The sequence below is a fragment of the Mesoplodon bidens genome (assembly GCF_964165515.1).
Source record: "Mesoplodon bidens genome assembly, chromosome: 12".
NCBI lineage: Eukaryota > Metazoa > Chordata > Mammalia > Artiodactyla > Ziphiidae > Mesoplodon > Mesoplodon bidens.
This window is the reverse complement of record NC_138168.1, coordinates 62,370,688-62,394,024: the sequence shown is the minus strand read 5'-3', so window position 1 is coordinate 62,394,024 and position 23,337 is coordinate 62,370,688. Positions and strand designations below refer to the sequence as shown.

The 23,337-nt window shown below is 39.8% G+C and overlaps 1 protein-coding gene across 26 annotated transcripts in view; it reads left to right on the top strand.

Annotated features, from left to right (window-relative positions):
* Positions 1-23,337, top strand: part of EPB41L2 (erythrocyte membrane protein band 4.1 like 2) — a 277,512-nt gene that overhangs the window by 86,654 nt on the left and 167,521 nt on the right. For 23 of the 26 annotated variants that reach the window (XM_081250611.1, XM_081250619.1, XM_081250621.1 and 20 more), the window contains 2 exons: positions 14,632-15,116; positions 15,820-16,032. In XM_081250611.1, coding sequence (XP_081106737.1) covers positions 14,646-15,116; positions 15,820-16,032 — 684 coding nt within the window. In that variant the 5' untranslated portion in view covers positions 14,632-14,645. The remainder of the gene's footprint in view (positions 1-14,631; positions 15,117-15,819; positions 16,033-23,337) is intronic. The other 3 variants (XM_081250602.1, XM_081250609.1, XM_081250615.1) reach the window with 1 other exon arrangement.

Below are 23,337 nucleotides of genomic sequence, written 5' to 3'. Positions count from 1 at the left end.
CTGAATATTTAATCTGTTGTCACATTGAAGAAATGTGAAAACTCACCGTGTTGCCCAGATTCAAGCATCCAGACTTAGAAAAAATCATCTTCATGCTTGTTCTTGATATACTTTACCACTCTAACAACCTGCCTTCAAACAGAACCTTGTTTTGATGCTACTTTCTAACAAAGTGAAAAGCAGTACTATTGTGAGGGCCAGATGACCTCTGTAAGTTCCTTCTTTATTGTTGACATTGCAGGGAATGTTTTTATAAGACTGAGGTAATTACCTAGTATTTTTGGGGGGGCTGCATGTATCCTCGTGAAGTTTAAGTTTTCTATTTTTAGGTTCAACAAAGAATTGTCTTTTCAAATTATTGGCAACTCTGGTGAGGGAATAGATGACTGTGGAGTTGATGCTGATGATCTGGATAGCCATTCATAGGACCCGCACCTCCCCTGTGGACCATCTCCTTTGGAGTGTTCCATTGCACGTTGTATGATATATTGATGACCTGTAGTTTAACGTCATAGCTGGATCACAAAGTTGGAAAGGGAAATTTTAAACTTTGACATTTTCTTGGCTTGAAATTTTTGGTGGATTCCAAGGGTTGAATGCCTGGCATATTATTCACCAACAGACTCCTCCACCAAATCACATTTACAGATGTTGAATTTTGAGAATCTTACCTCCAAAGAAACAAATATATTTAGCCAAAGTAAAAACTTGTCCTGGCCAGCCCCACCTAAAAGGTAGTTATTTGAAGCTTTTGCTGAACTAAACCAATGCTCACAGTAGAACTACTTGGGGGAAAAAAGGTTTTAAGCATTCCAAATGGCATGTCTGTAATTCCACTGTAGTTACAGCTTTTCCCGCCTGGTGAAAGTTGCTTTTATCATACCAGGCTTGTAGGGTCCACATGCTAACAGTCTATGGCACCTTCTGCTGACCAACTGGAAGACTGGCGTCAACACTGGGATCTGCTTACCTAAGCGAGAAAAATCGTTCAGTTTATAGTCTCATATTTTAAAAATACATGCTATGCGTTGACATAACTCTTTGGCAGTGCTGTAAATATTGTAAAATGGCAGAAGAGCTAACGACCAAAACTTAAAAAGTGAATTCTATTTTTGACAAGGTTTAGATATTTACGCCTGTCAACTGCAGCATTCCAAAGCTTATGGAGAAGAGGATTTGAAAGCGCGAGATCAGTGTAGGCTCCAGCCTGGTGGCCTTGTCATCGTGTGGGGAGTTGATTGAGTGTGACAGGCTTTTGTCTTATGACCTATTAAAGTGCAGTGTCTGCAGCCTGTGCATTTGTCCTGTGCAGTTAACCTTGGTGGATTTGTCGTTAGCTTATTTGAGAAAAGCCTGCCGAACCGCTGTTATTTTTTAGCTAAAGCATTTTGAGTTCGATTCATAGAAAAATAGTATTAGACTGGTTGTAGATTACCACTTGATACTAAGTGAGTTTACCGGTGGGGCTGAGTAGGGATTCCATGCAGAAGGTAGTTGTGGGATGAGCTCAGACAAAGTATACTCCCTGGTATCTGAAACCACCAGGAGGGAATTTTGGTGGTGTTTTTGCTCTGTTTTGAGCCTGGTTATGACATTATCAGAAGAAACTGCACATAAGTGTATTTTTCTTCTCTCTAGAATGTTCTATTTAATGATGGTGGTCCAAAGAAATGCTCCCCGAACACTAGAAACATCACAAAAGACATCAAGAAGCCACCGGATGCATAACAACAGTGCACTGGGAACGTGCAGTTACTCATCTGCACAGAAGATTCCCCCCTTCATGGGCGCAGAGGACCAGATGCTGGGCAGGGAAGGGGTGTGGATAGGAAACATGACATCCTTGTGCTGGTCCAGCCAATTTTATTCCTGCCTTTCCCTATAAATGAGGAAACTTCTGACCAAGACTGGAGATGTTTGTGTGTGACCAGCTTAGGAATTTAGTAAGAATCTTCCCATTCTGTTTTACTCTCCTTTGAAAACATTTCCTCAACTTTCAGAGAAATCTGTTTCCAAGTTCCCTGTTCCAACTCCTCCAGCAGAGAATTTAGGAATAATCTTTTTGGCCGGCCTGCGTAGGCACCAGTATTATTGTTAGCAAAAGACAGCTTTTTGTTTTAAGTCCACGCTGAGGAGAAGGAGGATAAAAAGCTAGCAAGGTTTCCTAAGGAACTATTAGGAAAAACAATAAGTTGTTGTTGTTGTTGTTGTTTTTAAATAGATACTCAATATACTTCTTAAAAGATGTCTGGCTGCTCTAAAAGCTTAGGTTTTGAGCTTGTCCCACTTTGGAGAGCAGTCTGTACAGGGTAAGAGGTGGGTTTGTGAAGTATGCTGGATCGGAGGTTAGCAGAAATCGGTTTCTTTGAGGATATAGAGATAATCTTAAACATCATATGCCAGGAAATCAGTTTTATTTTAGGCTATCTTAATGCTGCTGCTAAGCTGGAATAGACTGGAAGGCTTTTGCACCCAGACTGTTCTGAGGCCAGAACTATGTGACAGGGCAAGGTGACACCATCACTTGTGGCAATGTGGCATTCAGGTTGTCTCCAAGGAAGCCGACCACTTGTGCTGGGTTCACTTAATGCGTAAGATATTTTAATGAGTAAGTATTGCCTTCCTAATAAAGTGTTTACGTGCTTCAGTTTGTGCAAACTTCTGCTCAGTGAAAACTTTGTCTCCATATCTGCTCCTTTGTACCTCATCTACCCAGGGTCAACCACCATTCCCCATAATCACTGCTATTTTCTGTATGCATATACGGGCAAACATGTGCATGTGGGTTCACATATTTATACCTCCCACACACTTTGCTTTCAACCCACAAGGTGTAGCATATTATATGTGCTATCTGAATCTTGCTTTCTGTGCTTAACATGGTAACTTGGAGATATTTCTATAACAGGAGTGGAAACCTTCCTCTTTTTATTTCTTTATAGCTGCATAGTATTCTGTCATGTGAATGTCGCATAATGTCACCTATTGATGGACATTGATCTTTTGCTGTTACAAGCAGTGTTATAATGAATCTTCCGTACGTAATTTTACTCTTTTACTGGCAACTATCTGAGAATGCCTCTGTTGCCATAGTCTTGCTCAATGATTACATAATTGAGCTTTTGGATTTTTCCATTCTGATTTTTTAGCTTGTATTTATTTTACTATGGGTGTGGTAAGCATCTTGTCATGGGTTCATGTGTCCCTTGTATTTCTTTTCTTCCTGTTAACTCTGTACTCATCCAGTAGCCACTTTTTTCCCTATTGCGGGGGGTTGGTCAGCCTAGCCGACTTAATTTGTTTCGGAGTTTTTGATGTTGAGGGAATTTATAATCAGGACTATTTTATTTGCCTTTTTATTCAAATTACTTAAGTTTTGCTAGAGAGCAAACATGTTTCTAGCAAAAACAATTGAGAGTGAGAATTAAGTGCTCCTTAAAAAGCATGATGCCTATTTGTATTTTATGAGTGTTTAACCAAGCTTTCCCAAGTGTGACTTCCTGAAGAGATGACCGTGGTAGTTTTAAAGAAAACCGTGCCAGCTTTTCAAAACTAATTTCTAAATCTAAATTACCAAAATTTCTGAATTAGTGACAAGTGGTTTAAATATACGTTAATGCTAATATTGGTACCTCTGTCCCCCACTAGGCTGGGAGTGGGCTTCTTTCATCTGTATTGCTGATATCTGGTACATATGCTATGAAAGTCCTCAGAAAACATTTGTTTTGAAAGAAGGGGCTAAGATAGTGATATAACCCATATCCTGAAAGTGGGTAAAACTTTTCAGGGGCTCAATTAGAGCATGTTGCTTAGGATTGTAAACTACCAAATGGTAGTAATAGCTTATTGATTTTTGTTTTTCAACAAATAATGAACTTTAAGGAATTATGCTAGGTGCTGGTTATACAGCAGTGAAGTTGTTTGGGATTGGTGGCAGGATTGCCTAAAGCCTCTGGAGCTGGATGGCCTGGGTTTGGATCCTGGCCCTTCCATTTATCGGTTGTGTGGCTCTGCTCATGTTATTTATCCTCCTTTTACCTTCTTCATCTGCAACGTGGGAGTAATTTTAGTTCCTCCCTCAGAGGGTTGTGAATTAAAGGGATTGCTACATGCAGAGTCTCTAGAATAGTGCTCAACCGATAGCTGATATTATTATTTATTGTTATTTCTGTCGTTACTGTTAATGCTGTCACTACCATTAGTGAAGAAACAGATGCAGTCCCTTCTTTTATAGAATCCCTATATGATGACAGTGGCCCGCCATTTATTATGAATTTATTATGTGCCAGGCACTTTATGTATAGCATCTAATTTAATCCTTAGAGCCACCCGGCAGGTACGTATTAATATCCCTGTTTTGCTTATGAGGAAGCTGAGACTCAGTGACGCTAAATAACTTGTCCGTGGTTATGTGGCTAGTATGAAGCAGAGCTGGAATTCTAATCCTGGTCTGTTTAGTTCCCAGACTTCATCTCCAAACCATCATGTTATTTTATCCAAAGATTAGTTCGTTTCGCACACAAAGAATGTAGCTCCGGCTCTGGCCTTTACAAAAATCAGGGCCCCATCTGAGAGAAGGAATTTGAGCAAATGCAGTTCATCAGTAATTCTGACCATACAACTCAGTGGGCATAGTTGATTAATGAAGAGCCAGCAGTGTCTGGATGTCTCTGTCACCTTGGTGAGGGTGCGCTGTCAGAGAGCCCAATATGACAAGGTTTATATGCATTTTGATTATGAGAATGATGTGCAGTATTGGGACCCTTGATGATTTATGCACAGCCTCTGGTATACTGAGCTCCAGGAAAGGGCAGCTCTTCCTAGGATGACCTAGTTGCTTGCGGAGGAGACTGCCTGGCACAGATTTCTTTCTTGACTTGATTCTTGATGAGAACAGCAGGGGCTTGCTATTAACAAATAATATTGTTAGCAATTATCTTGGGTGTTATTTGACTTGGACATTGTAGAGAATAATGCCTTGGTTTTCTTTTTTTTAAATTTTTATTTATTTTTGGCTGTGTTGGGTCTCTGTTGCTGCGCACGGGCTTTCTCTAGTTGCGGCGAGCGGGGGCTACCTTTCATTGCGGTGCGCGGGCTCTAGGGCCTGCGGGCTTCAGTAGTTGTGGCACACGGGCTCAGTAGTTGTGGCTTGTGGGCTCTAGAGCGCAGGCTCAGTAGTTGTGGCGCACGGGCTTAGTTGCTCCGCGGCATGTGGGATCTTCCCGGACCAGGGCTCAAACCCGTGTCCCCTGAATTGGCAGGCGGATTCTTAACCACTGCGCCACCAGCGAAGCCCTGCCTTGGTTTTCATATACCTTCCTCTCCAATATATGAAGGAGGGGAACCTTACACTTTGAACTCTAAGATAGTTTAATTTGTTTCATTTTTATTTAAAGTTGTTAGAATGAAGAATTAATGGTTTATCTCACTAACATTAACTCAAATATTAGGTTTTTAAAAATTGAGCATCTGAAATAAGTGGAACATTTCGACAACCATGGCTCTTAGGCGTGAGGGCCGTAAAACGCAGTGGGGAGTAATAATTACCTGAGATGGTTCTACATGTGCTCCCAGTTTCTTAGGGCTTATTTTCTAATGCTTGCTCAGGTTACACAGAGGCTAATAGTGGCTGCAAGAAACCACAACCCCAGCTTAATTGTTTAAACCGTAGGGGAGGATGTTATCTCACATAACAGGAAGCTCAAACTCTGGGTGCTGGACCTGGCCACGTGTAGCATGCGCAGTGGGCTGGTCCTCTTCTCTGTGACCCTCTCGCCAATGCCCTTTACTATATGTTACTTTGTCTTTAGACCTTCCCCTCTCATGGATTATTCAAGATGGTAACAACCTTTCTAGGAATCATGTATACAGTGTTCAGAAGAAGAAGAGGGGCCGTCTCATGGCTCCTTTTAGAAGGAGGAATCTTTCCCCAGGAGCCCCCACTGGCAGACCTTTTACATGTCTTTTTGGCAAAGGGGAGGGGAACTACCACGATTGCCCTAGACGAGCAGACCATTACCTTGTGGCCTCATCTGGAGCCAGCCTCCACTGGCACGCAGGGGGAAAAGCGAGAAAAGCTGAACAAAATTTGAGTTCTGTTAAAAAGTGGAAAGGTTGGAGGAAATTCATGCTCTGAATGTAACCCGATCCTGCCTAGACTTGAATTAGCAAAGGGCTACAGTTGGTATCTTTTGTATATGTGGGTTTAATTTAAACCAGATGTTTGCTTATATTTTTATAGAAATAGTTCTATCTCTCTTATAGGTCCTTTACCCTTTAAAGAAAGCAAACAAGTGATATAATGTGTTATTAAGGTAAGGGTGGGCAGCATTGAATTATTTAAAAAATAACTCTTGTTTATCCTCATCATATAGATAATTTAAACTAACAAATAGTCCCTTTGGAATGTAGTTGTACTTATTTGGATATGGGATATAGTATTTTCTAGACCTTTTGACACTTAAGAAAAATAAACCTACAAGGGAGAGGAATTACTTGCAGTCAGCTCTCAGTCTGCCTGTTTTTGTTATTCCTTCTCCCTCTCCAGATATTTCTTTCTCCTGTTTCCTCCCTTTCCTCCTCCTCCTCCTCCTCCTTTTCCCTCCTTCCCTTTTTTTTTTTTTTAATTTTTTTTTGCAGTTCGCGGGCCTCTCACTGTTGGAGCCCCTCCCGTTGCGGAGCACAGGCTCCGGACGCGCAGGCTCAGCGGCCATGGCTCACGGGCCCAGCCACTCCGCGGCATGTGGGATCCTCCCGGACCGGGGCACGAACCCGTGTCCCCTGCATCGGCAGGCGGACTTTCAACCACTGCACCACCAGGGAAGCCCCCCTCCTTCCCTTTTTAAAAACATGTTGGCTATTATTTGAGAAGCATCACTCTTATTACTTCCTTAGCAGAGTTAGGTGGTTGCTGAATCATTCCTTTCTTGGGGTTGCTGTTTTGTGTCTCTCACAGTCAGCGCTTTAAGGGAAGGTCGTGGGGCTATTGAAAGACCTTTTCTTGGGATACAGGCTGTTTGGGGAGATGAACATAAGCAAGTGATCGTAGGTATCAGAAAGTGGCTCACCATATCCTCTGCCCGGTCACACGACAGATAAAACAGGATTTGTCAGAGTGGAAAATGACCGAATTGGAACTGTGTACACGTTGCCAGTATTTTTTAAGTTTAATTGTTATTTGTTACACAGTTTTGTTCCTGCCTCAAAACTCAAAGGAAAGCCTCTCTCCATACCTGCATTTTCAAGTTTAGAAATGCGTATTTCCCCCTTTCGTAAACCTTCAGTCCCCTAACGAATGGATTGAGCTCTGTTGATAGAAATCAAAGACCTCCTGTTGCTTGTGATCTCAGCAGAGGATGGGAGCCACTCAGCTGGCAGCAGCACCTACCCTGTTCAGGGATTTTATTCACAGTGAGGTCTCTTAGAGCAGCACTGGTTCTCTCAAGGTTTTAAGGAAACATCTGGACCCAATAATTAGCATGAACTTCTTGCTTGAAGTTCTTTGTATGAGTGTCTAGAGTTGTGCATGTATCTGCTTGCCTGGCTTTGCTTGCTGTTGTACTCTGATTAAGGGCTAGTGCTCTCAGCAGCATAATGTTACCGGCTAGGTGGTTTAAGCTAGTGGTAGTGACAACATCTTGGAACTTACCTCCTTTTTTAAGCATCAGAAAAAAAGAATAGTTTCGCATAACACAGCTCCTTACCTAAACAGTGCTGATCCTCTATTGATGATGGTTTTCTGCTTGGTCGTGTGTTAAATGATGCATGCTTTTTTCTCATGGAGCTGTTACAATAATGAACACTTTTGTCAACCCGGATGGAGCATGCCAACATGGTAATTGTGTCAAAACCACATGACTGTCTAGTGGGCTGGCTGTTCACAGCAGTGTTCTTTTTGGTTGCTGGTAAGTAGAGATGTCTTTACTTAGTATGTTATATAACTATACTAACGATGGATTTTAGGTATTTGTAATTAAAGCTTAGTGGAATGAGCATTGCTTGAGTTTGGGAAACTGTAGTTCTTTCTGTTTTTGGCTTTACCCACCTGGCTTTGTGATCTCAGGCAAATCTCCTAGTCTTTCGGAGCCTCAGTTTCCTTGTTGATAAGATAAAATGAGGGTATTAGGCCAGATGATCTCACAACACTCATTGAGTAAATATTTTTCTGGTGTCCCTTATGTGCCAGTCTAGGTGCTGGGAACATAGCAGTGAAAAAAAGAGAAAGATCCTGAGATCCCAGCCCTCAGGGGGCTTTCATTTTAATAGAGGGCTTGTGTTCTGCTTCAGGAGTTTCCATTTTAGTGGGCAGTGGTATTTAAAGGCTTATCCACATTGGAAACTCTGAGCGATACAGGCATGATAATTGTGGTAAACTGATGTGCTATAATCGTGTTTTCTTGATGGTGGTAATTTGTTCAAGAAACCACTTTGTCAACAAAGAAGGTGGTGTTTAGGTTTGATTGAAACACTGTTGATCTCTTGAAACTATTTTAAGAATGTACTTATTTACATAAATTATATCTCCCCTTATTGTTGAATATTTACAATCCAATTAGCCATTTCCATTGTATTTTATCTTGTAATTTCCCTTTGCAACACTGCTCAGCTCTAAAGTTCATAAAACTTAAAAGTCTTTCGAGTACAGTTGTGGTTGAGGACTGCCTTGTGAGACTCAGTGGTGTGGTGTGGTTTACCTGCGCTCTTTGTGTCTGTAGTAGCACCTTGTCTTTTTTTTTTTTAATTATTTATTTATTTATTTATTTTTGGCTGTGTTGGGTCTTTGTTGCTGTGTGTGGGCTTTCTCTAGTTGCGAGCGGGGGCTACTCTTCCTTGCGGTGTGCGGGCTTCTCATTGTGGTGGCTTCTCTTGTTGTGGAGCACGGGCTCTAGGCACGCGGGCTTCAGTAGTTGTGGCACGTGGGCTTCAGTAGTTGTGGCATGCGAGCTCAGTAGTTGTGGCTCACGGGCTTAGTTGCTCCGCAGCATGTGGGATCTTCCCAGACCAGGGCTCAAACCCGTGTCCCCTGCATTGGCAGGCAGATTCTTAACCACTGTGCCACCAGGGAAGCCCTCGTCTTTGGTTTTGATCCATCAGCTCAGTTGTGATTACATGGCCAGGTAATAACCTTCAAATACGATTTTCTTGGTGGTGGGAACTCATTGGTATATTTCTTATTTGGGGGAGGGGCAGGGCTAATTATAGCAAATCACAGAATAGATTCATGTTGTTCTGTAATCGTTTTGACAGACTGGCATGAATCGTCTTTGAGGACTAAGCCAAGGGCTCTGGTTGTTTCTGTCTTTCATACACAATGGAGTTGTGACTGCGTTAAAAAATACAGGTGTGCACAGCTGTGTGGTCCTCCATTCAGTGGCCTTGGACAAGTCACTTAACTTCTACTCTTCCATTTATTACCGCAAAATGGGACTAATAGCTACCCTGTAGGATGTTGTGAGGAGCAGAAATCCTAAGTGTGATGTCTGACCCAGTAAGCAGTGAGTGATAGAGCTTAGGATGAAAATGCAGATATTAATGCTTTTAACATAACATTTAGTTTTATATTTCATTGCTTCTGAAATGTTTTGACCCAAAATCAGCTTTAGTTGATCAGTCTCCAGATTGTTTCTCACAGCCAAAGTAATTAGAGAGCTGCCAATTATCTTGGTTAGCTCAGACAAATGTGAGGCATTTTTGTTTTCATTTTACCAGGGTATTGATCCAGCTCTCAAAATGTAATTAGAGAGTATATGCTGAAAGTCAACTTTGGTCATTTCATGATCAATGTAAATAATATTTTCCACTTAATTGGTACCTCGAAAATGGTACCATAAAGAAGGAAAAAAGATTTTCTGTGCAATATGGAGCCAGTTCAAGTACTCATGAGGGTCTTACTGGAAGACATGATTTTGAACTTTAAGTGCCTAAGAATAAGATGTAAGATTGGACATGTGTATATTATAGTTACCTAACTGTCCCCTCTTTTGTAGCATTGCCCTCAAGGACATTACTGTCCCCTGATCTCCCTGTCTCACTGTGTATTTCTTCTCACCCTTGTGCCTTTTCCCTCTGCCTGGCCCTTAAATGTTGGTGGTTACAAGGGTTCTCTTCAGGGCCCTCTAAGCTCGAACTCTACTTTTTTTTCTAGGTGATGTCAATGTCACTTGTGCTTTTAGCTATCACTCATGTGATGACAACTCCCAAATCTGTATCTCTAGTGCATATTTGGTCTCCTTTTAAGACCTGTGTGTCAAGTGGCCACAGACTTCTCAGTCGCAATGAACTAAAAATCAAGTTTAATTGTGTCAACCAGGCCTTCTTTTCCTCGAGTTCCCTATTTCCATGATGGTTCTACCATCACCCAGGCTCTCATAACTTGGGACTTTTCCTGGACTCTTTCTTCTCTTTGACTTGCTGTTTTCAGTTAGACACCACGTCATGTGCAGTCTTTGTCTTTGCCATTTGATTCATTTCTTATCCTATACCTCGCTGCTTCCTCCGGAGTACAGACCATTATCTCATCATGCCTGGATTATAGCACCAGACTGCTGGATACCTTTCTGTTTCATTCTCTTCTCTCATCCTGTACTTTACAGCAAGGTTGGGCTATCCCAAATGTGAATTTGATTACTTTACTCCTCTACTTAAAGTGCTCATACGACTTCTCATTGCCTTTAAATCAACCTCCAGACCTTTCTTAGCATGACATGTAAAACCTTTCATGTTCTGGCTTCTGTCTACTTCTCCTGCTTCATCATCAGCAATTCACTTTCCTCCTTCCCGCACATCCCCACTCACAAGCCCCCACTTTGCTTGTACAGTGTTTTATTGTTCAGTACTTGTAGTTTCCTACAGGAGGAATATCCTCATGTTTCTACACAACTTGCCTATGCCTGGCACGTGCTTCCCATTTTGATTCTCTTGTCTGAATAATGAATACTCATTATTTTAAAGCAACTCCAATGTCAGCTTTTGCAGAAAGGCTTGCCTAATGACCCTCATCTCCTAATCCAGGTTAAGTGTTTGTGCTGTGCTTTTTAAGCAGCATGCTCTTCATTTATCTATACCCCGACTCTGCTAGCTCCTTGAAGGTAGTCTTTTATTCATGTGCCTAGGGCTTGGCATATTGTAGGGGCCCATTAAATATAGGCTGACTGACTGAATGAATGTTTTTATGCTCGCCTATTACAAGTATGTAACAATTTAAAAGTTATTATTTTTTAATTGAGATATCACCCCTTTAAAGTTTACAGTTCAGTGGTTTTGAGTATATTCACAAGGCTGTTCAACCATCACCACTGTCAAATTCCAGAATATTTTCATCACCCCCAAAAGAAACCCTGTACCCATTAACAGTTGCTCCCATTCTCGCCTCCTTCCAGCCCTTCGCAACCACTAATCTACTTCTTGTCTCTGTGGATTTGCCTTTTCTGGAAATTTTATACAAATGGCCTTTTGTATCTGGCTTTTCCTTAGCATAATGTTTTCAAGGTTCAGTAGTCTTCCTTTTCAAGACTACTTAATTTTCTGTTGTATGGATGTATCACATTTTGTTTATCCATCCATTAGTTGGTGGCCATTTGGATTGTTCCCGTTTTTTGACTGTTATGAATAATGCTGTTAGAAACGTTCATTTACAAGTTTTGGGGTAAACATATGTTTTCATTTCTCTTGGGTAGATACCTAGGAGTGGAATTGCTGGGTCATACAGTAACTTTATGTTTAATTTTTTGAGGAACTGCCAAACTGCTTTTCAGAGTGGCTGTACCATTTTACATTCTTGCCAGCAATGTTGAGAGTCCCCAAATTTCCAATAACCTCACAAATACTTGTTCCTCTCTGCCTTTGATTATAGCCATACTGGTGGATGTGAAGTGGTATCTCATAGTGGTTTTGATTTTCATTTCCCTAATGACTGCTAACGTTCAGCATCATTTTAAGTTCTTATTGGTCACTTTTTCTTTGGAGAAATTCTACTCAAATCCTTTTGTGCATTAAGAAAATTTCTTTTTTTGGTCTTTATTGTTGAGTTGTAAGAGTTCTTTTTATATTCTGGATACAGGACTCCTCAGATATATGATTTGCAAAAGACGGTGAATAATATTTTAAGAAACAAGTATAGTACTGATACATGCTACAACATGGATGAACCTTGAAAATGTTATGCTAAGTGAAAATGCCACAAGTTATATGATTCCATTTATTTGAAATGTCAAATAGGCAAATCTATACAGACTGAAAGTAGTTTAGTGATTTCCATGGGCTGCAGGAAGGAGAGGCTGGAGAGTAACTGTTAATGGTACGGTGTTTCTTTTGGGGATGATGAAAGTGTTCTAGGATTAAACAGTGGCGATGGTTGCACAACCTTTTGAATATGCTTAGAATAACTAACTGTACAGTTTAAAAGGGTGAATTTTATGGAATGTGAATTATATATCAATAAATCTTTAAAAAGAAAAATCAAGTGTATTTTATTTTTTGAACTTTTCAAGTTTGTACCACTTTTGAAGATAGCTGTGAAATTTCCCATTAGTCAGGGTGCCAGGCCTTTGAGTATATTTATCCTTGGCAAGAGAGGAGACAGTGTGCTGTGTCTGCTGTCCCTATTGTTTTTTTTTTTTTTTTGCTGTACATGGGCCTCTCGCTGTTGTGGCCTCTCCCATTGGGGAGCGCAGGCTCCGGACACGCAGGCTCGGCGGCCATGGCTCACGGGCCCAGCCGCTCCGCGGCATGTGGGATCTTCCCGGACCGGGGCACAAACCCGTGTCCCCTGCATCGGCAGGCGGACTCTCAACCACTGCGCCACCAGGGAAGCCCCCCTATTGTTTTTTATTTAATTTTTTTTCATTTTTTAATTGAGGTATAGTTGATGTACAATATTATGTAAGTTACAGGTGTACAACATAGTGATTCACAATTTTTAAAGGTTATATTCCATTAATAATTATTATAAAATGCTGGCGATATTTCCTGTGTTGTACAGTATATACTTGTAGTTTATTTATTTTATGCATAGTAGTTTATACTTCTTAATCCTTTACCCCTATCCTGCCCCTCCTCCTTTCCTTGTCCCCACTTGTAACCACTAGTTAGTTTGCTATATCTATGAGTCTTTTACTTTTTTGTTATATTCACTGATCTGTTTTATTTTTTAGATTCCACATATAAGTGATATCATACAGTATTTATCTTTTTCTGTCTGACTTATTTCACTTAATACCCTCCAAATCCATCCATGTTGTTGCAAATGACAAAATTTCATTCTTTTTTATGGCCGAGGAGTATTCCATTGTAGATATACACTGCGTCTTCTGTATCCATTCTTCTGTTGATGGACACTTAGGTTGCTTCCACATCTTGGTAATTGTAAATAATGCTGCAGTGAACATTGGGGTGCATGTATCTTTTCAAATTAGTGTTTTGCTTTTTGGGGATATATACCCAGGAGTGGAATTGCTGGATCGTATGGCAGTTCTACTTTTAGATTTTTGAGAAACCTCTATGCTGTTTTCCACAGGGGCTACACCAATTTCCATTCCCACCAGCAGTGTACAAGGGTTCCCTTTTCTCCACATCCTCGTCAGCATTCGTTATTTGTGTTCTTTTTGAAGATAGCCATTCTCACGGGTGTCAGGTGATATCTCATTGTGTTTTTAATTTTATTTCTCCAATTAATGATGTTGAGCATCTTTTCAAGTGCCTGCCTGTTGTTTTTTTTTATGTCAGTGGTACTACTGTTCTTCTAAACTCCCTCTTTGCTTGTGTAAAATTTAGACAGCCAGATACTTTGAGATTTAATTTCAATTTTGTTTTCATTAGTTATTATAGGATTGATTATTAGATGCATTTCCCCCCCACCCCTATGATGTCTTCATTTGGTTCAGGTTGGGACCCCTAGATACTTTTCTTATAATCACATATATTAGGAAAACTGTATATGAGGTTGGGTGGGATGGAGGTTTGGAGTTTTGATTATAGTTTTAGTACCTTTCTTAGAAGACTAATTTTTGCATTAGAATAGTGATGGTGAATTATGGGATTGAATATTGGAACAAAAAAGAAGATACTTTTGTTCCAGATTTAGTTATCTTGCAATTAAGCCCCCCAACACTTAAAATTCATTTTTATAATAGCTAACATGTTTAAAAATTTTGGTTTTAATGTGTGAAATTGTAGTAAATGTGTCTCAGAATTTTCTAGCATTATCAGTAACATTTTCATATTGTAGAATAAGGAATATCAAGTATAGAGAAAAGTAATTTTCCTTAAAAAATTGAATTTTCCTGAAAAAGTTGAATTTTGGGGGTGAATTACTGTTTATAGCTAAGTGAAATCAAACAAAAGTAATCTTTCTAGAGCTTTTGATGTTTTGAAGTTTTCTCTGTACAGAATCAGAGAGTTAATTCTATTGTGGTGCTAGTTTTGGTTCTTTGATTCTGATAGAGAATTATAAGCTTGGAGGGTAGCAGTCTCCTTTGTCTCTTGTGCTTCTGAACCTTCTTTTTCTAAATGTGTTTTCTCCCTGTCATCTTTCTGCCATTACCCTTCCCACCCTTCCTTACCCTGCCCCTTGCGTCCAAACTAAAACTGGGAGAGTTTGTAAAATAACCTTTGGTGATTTTGTTTTGTTTATAGAATAAGCTGTGACCATGACTACTGAAGTGGGCTCCACATCTGAAGTGAAGAAAGAATCTGACCAGTTAGGAGCAGATGCAACCAAGGAGAAACCGAAAGAAGTAGCAGAAAATCAGCAGAATCAGTCATCTGATCCAGAGGAGGAAAAAGGTTCCCAGTCACCTCCTCCAGCTGAAAGCCAAAGTAGTCCACGCCGCCAGAAGAAAGAGAAAGATCCATCTGAGAGCAGGGGGATTTCTCGATTCATACCCCCGTGGCTTAAGAAACAAAAGTCCTATAACTTAGTAGTGGCCAAAGACGGAGGAGATAAAAAAGAGCCTACCCAGGCTGTTGGGGAAGAGCAGATTTTAGATAAGGAGGAATCTCTTCCTGAAGAAGAAAGGCAGGCCAAGGGTGATGCTGAAGAAACAGTCCAGGGAAAACAACAGGAGATTAAGGTCGATGTCAAGGAAGAGAAACCTCTGGTGAGCAGTCTGGAGACACAGGTGTGTTTGAGAAGTGATTGGAAGTGAAAGCTCTGATGGAATAACCATGTTAACAAAAAGGATTTGTTTTGAATCATTTTCAGTGATCTTATATTAAGATACTGCTTTGGCTTACTGTATCTGGAATATGGGTCTTAGAGGGTCTACCACAGCCCTCTCCTGTTATTCCTTTTAAAACTTTCAAAATAATAAAGCAAAAGAAAACAAAAATCCCCTGTTTATGCAGATCATAAAAAGGTCATATCTATTCAGTTTAGGGTTAGACAGGTACTCTCAATCCTTCTACCTCTCCTTTAAATAATATGCACTTTTGTATCTTTGATTTATTTAGGGGTTCAGTGGATAGGAAGAAGTAGATTTGTATGTGTGTGCCTTTTGGTTGCCTGATGAAGCCTAGGTTTTGCCATGGTATGAAATTGTAATTAGAAATATTATTTGACATGGTATTTAAATTGTAGTTGCTGGGACGTAGTTTCTTTTACTCATTTAATGCTGACGTTGCCAAATGGGCAAAATGAGAAAATTGGAGGCGGATTGGGGGAAAGAAATGTAGGAAAACACCCTTTCTGGCAAAGTTTTTGAAGTCTTTTAGGCGTGCAGTGTTTATAACAATCACAGTTCTTACTTAAGATTTTCCTTTTTCGTGTGTTGCCTTCTGCAAATTGGTCACCTTTAGAATGAACTTAATTTTTTTCCTCCACAGCCTGTTGAAGACGTAAGTAAAGAGAGAGAAGAGGAGAAGGTAAAGGAAATACAGGAGGACAAATCAGATGAAGCAGCTAACAGGGAGACAAAGGAAGTTCAGACCAATGAGCTAAAAGCAGAGAAGGCCTCTCAGAAAGCCACCAAGAAGACCAAAACTGTTCAGTGCAAAGTGACCCTCCTAGATGGCACCGAGTACAGCTGTGACCTGGAGGTGAGAGTGGGAGCTGATAGGAGAACTATCTTGATGTGTGGAATGACAGTAAAAGTATCATCTGCCCTCATTTGTGACCTGGCACAGTGAATAGATTTTTGTGTTCCTATAAGATAGTTTGTCACAATTCTGCATTAGAAAAAAAGCAAAACAAGAAAACATAGAAGAGGGTCATCATTTCCATTAGAAACGATAGTTCCTGACCCTTAAGGGTAAGCAGGGCTGATGTTCTGCCAGGCTGCACTGGTCATGTGTATTGGCTGGTGTCTGTTGTGGATGGGCATTAAATAGTTTGAATATTACCCATGGCCACAAGTGTTTCACTTTAGGAGAAACATTGCACTAGGTTGAAATTTCAGAGTAATGAAATTTCAGCAGTTTAATCCCAAGTGTTTTCATCCCGAGACAGATAATGATTTAAAATCTAGCTTATTTAGTTTCATTTAATTAAAAACACTCTTGATTTGCAAAGCATGTAATTTATTAGCACTGATGCTGACCAAAGCCAATGTAATTTTTAAAAAGCATTTAATGCCTTATTTTATGACAATCAAAAGAGCCTGTTGCTTTTCATAGCTAAATTACTTTATTTACATGACGTATACTAATAGCTAATGTTTACTGAAGAACTATGTGAAGAACTTTGAATGAGTTACCTCGTGTAATATTTATAAGACTCTGTATGAGGTAGGTATTATTATGGATATCCCCATTGTAAAATGAGGGAATGTAAGGCTTTAAAGACAAATACTGTATGCTAACACATATATATGTAATTTAAGGATATTCTTTTCCTATTTTCTAAGACTAAACTAGAAAGTTTCATGAATAGGTGGTGAAAGACATGAATAGGTAGTGAATCTTATCTAATGTACTTTCTGAATCAACTGAGAGGATCATATGTTTTTGTAATCTATTAATGTTGTAATTTACATTGTTTTCTAGCATGAAGCCGTCTTTGAATTCCTAATATAAATACTACTTGTTCACGATGATTTGGCATTGATTTTGTATTTTTAATTTAGGGTTTTTGCATATATTGTCTTTAATTTTCTTTTATCAAATTATCTTCATAAGATTTTGTTATCTGGGTTATGTACTAATCTCATAAAGTTGCTTCTCTTTAGAATTCTCTGGAAAAATTTGCCTGAATTAGGGATTTAACTGTTCTTTGGAGATCTGGTAGAACTTGCCTTTAAAACTGTCTTGGGGGGACTTCCCTGGCAGTCCAGTGGTTAAGACTCCACGCTTCCACTGTAAGGGGCATGGGTTTGATCCCTGGTCGGGGAACTAAGATCCCGCATGCCCCGCAGCATGGCCAAATTAAAAAAAACAAACAAAACGAACAAACAAAAAACTGTCTTGGGAAGAATATTGTTGGGAGGTTTTTTTTTTTTCTTTAAATCATTGGTTTGATTTTCCAATAGTCTGTTTCTGGTTTTCCTTGAATAAGTTTCAGTAATTCATATTTTTAGTGGAACTGCCCATTTCATCTAACTTGACAAATCTGTTGGTATGAAGTTGTTCATAGTGTTCTCATCTTGTATCTTTGATTTTGATTCATTTTTAATTTCTTGTGTTATTTGTGCTTTCTTCATCATTCTTGCTATAGAGTTAACCATTTTAATCTTTCAAAGAAGCAGCTTGGTTTTATTTGTTTCTTTTCTGTTTTGTAACATTTTGTTCTTTATTTTTTCCTTGGGTTTATTCTGTTTTTTTTCCCCCAATTTCTTGAGTTGAATATTTGAAAGAAAAGTATGCTTTATGCTTTCATGGCTCTAATTTTCCTTTCAAGTACCTCTTGTTGAGTGCATAAGTTTTGAAATACTGTACTTTTAATTGCCATTCAGTTCTTCATATTTTCTCATCCCATTGTGGTTCAACTTAACTTGGTTGGAGAAGCAGAGGAGTCTTTATTTCAATGACTGTATTAATTTACAGGTTGTCTTTTCAGCTAATAAGTGATAAGTTAATATACCATTATAAGAACGAACTTCTGAGGATCATAGATCAATTTGAAATAAGCTTGTAGCATATAAGTGTTGTGTAAACTTCTTTTTTCCTGTCCAGTACAAAGCAGAACAAAATTTGAGTAGACTTAAGTGATGTGACCACACAGCAGATTTTATGCCCCTGGAAACCTAGGCAGTGACTGTGTATTTGACCAGAGGCTGTAGTTCATCAGTGTCACCATAGTTGTTACAATGCAGGCGTTATAAGTGATATTTCCTCTTTTGATTAATTTCTATTTTATCCAGTTCTCCTTCCCATCTAGGTTCTTTGAGTTCTTAGTATCATTAGAATGGGTCTGATACTGATCAGACTGCTGCTAGTTCCTCTTCAGGAGCAGAGCCCAAAGAACAGCCATCACGTGGTCTGAGCACGCTCTCGTTTCCCAGTTCCAGCACTGACCTTAGGCAGTTGGGGTGATGTGCTGACGCTGCTTATCTGTCGTTCTGTAGCTCTGTACCGGAAACGGGTGTCTGCGGACTACTTGGGGGGAAGTATGTTGTGGGAAACTGTGACTGTAAATGAAGTTGCAAGTACTTAAGGAAGTGAATACAGTGTGGGAAATAAATACTTTTACTTTATTTGGTTGGCGAGATTAGATTTGTTTCCAGCTGTTTACTGTCATTAAAGATGATAATTATGTCTTTCATGGCTTTTTAGAGGCCTATAGTTATTGCTTGCTGTTTTTCTGTATGTACATGTATCTAATTTTCAATTAGATTTTTAGATAGTAGCATGCCCACTGAAGAGGGCCTAAATGCCTTCACTTAGGGCACCTACAACAGTAGAGGGAAGCATGGCCTGTACAGGAGGTCTTGAGGAGTTGGAACAGCCTGACTTATAGGGACCTTGTAGAGTAGGATGAAGTTCTACAAGGTGAGAAGTGCCAGGATAAGATGATTAAAACTGATGGATAGAGCAAAAAGGAGCTGGAAGAAATGGACCAGAGATTGTAAAGTTATTAGTAGAAAAGACCTAGCAAGGTCAAGAATGCTATTCGATATTAGAACATGGCTGCAGTAATTTAAGGGGGACTTTTTTAATCCACTGCCTTGGTTATGCTACACACCAGTGGTCTTTATAGACATGGTTTTATCGATGTGATTAGAGCATTGGGACAGTTAGGCAGATTCCTGTTTTTGTTATCTGTCAGTACCTTTGGTCAACAAAAATACCCTTTTTATACCATTTAATGCCAGTGTTACTGTATTAACTGAATAATTTTTTTTAAATCAAGAAACATAATTCTTGGGGATATTTTTGTTTATTTGGTGTCTTAATATCATCTCTGCTTCACAGATTATTCCCTTAAAATAGATAGATCGATCTCCATATATCCTTTTTTATCCTCCTCCCAGCCCCCTGCCCTTTCCTGGCTCTCTGTTTCTACATTCTTTCTCCTGTGGGCCATCTGAACCTATTCTCAAACCTCAGGAATTAAGTGGAGAAAACTGCCCAGGGAGCCATGGCAACATCGTTTTCAAAAACTGTTATCTTTGAAGTCTGCATTCTTTTGAAGAAAGAGAGTATATGTTAATACTAAGTGCATAAAAAATGCTTCACACACACAGTATTTATGAGCATAAATATTGGATAATGGTGCATTTTTGGAGAATGATTTTAGTTAAGTACAAAAACAATATGGAAATGGCTTGACTTTAATTAATGTTATTTCTGGCTTATGTGACAATAGACTTATTGCTAAGCCATGCATTAATTTTGACACAAGGCCGAGTCTCTTTGTGCATTTGTTCCAAATCTTTGTGTGAAGTATTTTTTCATTAAAGTTAGTAAAAATTACAATTTACATTTGTATACTAGTCTGTCATCTCGATAATAAACTGAGATCTCAAATATTTTTTGAAAAAAAAATCTTTACTTTGAAGATTATTGTTTTCTTTTTTTTTTTTTTTTTGTCGGGGGTACGCGGGCCTCTCACTGTTGTGGCCTCTCCCGTTGTGGAGCACAGGCTCCGGATGTGCAGGCTTAGCGGCCCTGGCTCACAGGCCCAGGTGCTCCACGGCATGTGGGATCTTCCCGGACCGGGGCACAAACCTGTGTCCCCTGCATTGGCAGGTGGACTCTCAACCACTGCGCCACCAGGGAAGCCCAAGATTATTGTTTTTAATGAAGAAAATTTATAATTTCTACTCTCTGATATGTCTACTTTTATCTCGTTGAGATATGCAATGGTATGTGACAAGCCCCTTTGGTACCAGAATTTAATGGTAAAGAATTTTCGGGAGTCTCCTGGATTTTGCATGCTTGTTCCAGGGACTCTGCTATAGGAGGACTCTTGTGATATTGCCACTGAAGTCATTTACATACTCCATGTGTTAAAACAGCAGGGCTCCTTCCTCTAAGGAAAAATACACTAAGATTTAGTTGATGCCATGGATATAAAGTCAGGAGATCTGTGTTTACTTTTCTTTTGACTCTTTGGATGTCTTGGGGAAGTCACTTCCTCTTTTTTCTTCTATTCTCAGATTGCAAAGTAAGAATGAAAATATTTGCTTCCTCTATTTCTAGGATTGAGCTGGCTTTACTACAGCTGATAAGTCTGTATATATATTTTTAAAGTCTGAAAATAAATGTGAAAGTTCCTGTAAGACTTTGGAAGCATGAGTGAATGTGCATTCTGAGTTAGAGTTGCTCACATTTTCCTCTGGCATCTGAAAGTTTTTCCCACGTGTTGATTTTGTCTGAGAATTGAGGGCATTGTTCCTGCCCACACAGGAATGTCAGTGCCATTTTTTCTCAGTGCTATGAATAAGGCTGTCAGAATGTAGGCGCTCTTCGTCAGTGTTCTGTTGATAAAACTATTTATCAGGCAGTAGAATGTGTCAAGGTCTTCTTGCCTTTTTTGTGTAGAGTACTGGCCTCAGAAATCCAATTTGTTATCATTGCTTTTGAGTGTTTTATTTGCTTACTTGATTGTTTATGTCTACTGTCACCCTCCAAGGCTGTTCTTTTAGACTTCTGTATAATCGACCCTTACTCGGTTTACGAGTTAAATAGTTTTAACTGTCCACATCTTGTAGAGGATCTGGAAGTTGTGGCCCTCTAAACTCTTGCAAAATAGCGTTAGATTTAAATATGATTTAAATAGAACTGTGAACAATTTAATTGGCATATATTATATGCCATTTAAAATTCCAGTGACATAGGTCCAGATGGAATGTCTCTGGTTAACTGTCCATTTATCCCTTTAGCTCAAAAAGGAATTTAAGGTGATAATTCTATCCAGTAACGTAATTTTTATTTAGTAACTGGGAAGAGGCTGCCACGCCATGTGAGTAGTTGAATACTTTGGTCCAGCTTGAAGAACATGAGGGGTTCACAGGAGCAAAGCAGTCTCATTAGCTGGGCATTCAGGACGCTGTTGCCTGTGACCTCAGGAGGTCTTTTGATCTATTACTATAGGATTTTCTATGTTTTCCCTTGCCAGCCAAATAGGTCTTCTAATAAGGCACTGAATTGTCTGGCCTTTCTTTCCTCAAGTTTCTGATCAGATCATCTCTGCCATTTCAATTTCCCCATCCACACGATTCCCCCCAATCTTCTAATGTCTAACTTAAATCCAGCTGTCTGGATGTTTTTTCTTCCTCTGAACTTGTTTTCACCAGTAATTGGACGATCATGTGCTGCCTTGTGAGAGTCTCTTGTTGTGTTGAACAACAGCTAAACTCTTGTATTATTGTTTGATTTTTCTCATGCTTAGGTTGTTTCTTCACCTGGATTGTTAGTTCCTTGAGAAAAAGAACTTTCTTCTCTCTCCCCATAGGGCATCAACGTAGGACTTTGCCTTTAGCACTCCTCATAAAAAGTGAATTGTTGGTTTCTCTCTGCTTTTCTCATATGTGTCTAAAACTTTTATACTTATCTAAGCTAAGTGATTGTGTTTGCTTGTTTGTGTTCCTGGTTCTTCTCTCCATCCTTTCCAGTTAGAAAAGAAAGATTTGTGTGTGTGCGTGCGTGCGTGCGTGTGTGTGTGTGTGTGTGTGTGTAATCCTCCACCCTCTCATATTACTACTTCTATCCACAGCTGCCCTGCTTTTTAAGTGCTTAGAAACAGTAGGCTAACTTCTTGTAGAAACACTTCATGGGTTTAAATAAATGAAAATGATTTATTAAATTTCTATAAAGGCTGTGAACCGACGAGGCGTGAGAGCGATGCAGACGTGGATAAGGAGTGGTCTTGGCCCTTCAGGATCTCACAGCGTAGAGAGAATGTAGACTCCCAGAAGCCTAAGAGTTCTTTCACACAAATCTGAGCTGCCACAGGTCAGATGGATGGCTGGCTGGCTGGGTGTAGGCTGGGCTTGGAGAGGAGAGTATAATTAACACCTTACTCCCTGCCTCTTTTTCTCTAATGCTCCTCTTTTCTCTTGAGCGAGCTAAAGAATGATACGGTTTTAATTTTTCAGCAGTCAAGAATTCAACCACGGTTTTAATTTTTCAGCAGTCAAGAATTCAACCACGGTTTTAATTTTTCAGCAGTCAAAAATTCAACCACGGGCTTCCCTGGTGGCGCAGTGGTTGAGAGTCCGCCTGCCGATGCAGGGGATACGGGTTTGTAACCCGGTCCCGGAAGATCCCACATGCCGCGGAGTGGCTGGGCCCGTGAGCCATGGCCGCTGAGCCTGCGCGTCCGGAGCCTGTGCTCCGCAACGGGAGAGGCCACAACAGTGAGAGGCCCGTGTACCGTAAAAAAAGAATTCAACCACATTTGTTCTCCTTTGTCTTCCCCACTTTTGGTTTCAAAATCTGCGGATTGCCGTTTTTGCCCTTGCATCGGTGGTTTTTGAAAGCATTAAATTGACACTTGAAAGTAACTTCTCACTATGAGTAACCATCCTGAGGTAGTTTTGAAGGCAGCATCTATCTCTGCCTGCCCCTTTCTCACCCGTGCTGCCAGGCAAGCTGGCTCCTCAGTAGTTTGCCACTTAAGTTTTACTCTCACCTGAGGGCGATAGAAGAACAGGCACCAGATGTTTGAATTTTTTTTCCTTTTTTGGAATGAAAATTATTTGAAGGTTGAATAACATTTGAAATAGTGGGGAAAGTCATTTTCAGAATAAAATTTGCACTTTAGAATCTGTTCGGATATGTTTTCTTGCTCTTGAACATAAGTAGGTATTTAAAAAATTTTAACTCCTTTTCAGAGTTCATCAAATGATACGTAATTTTATTTTTCTCTCATTCAACAAGAAACAAAGTATCTTTTTGTTAAACCCCTTGTGCTGGGAATCCCTCTGTTTTCATTACTGTTTTATTTCCAGTCTCTTTTCCAGT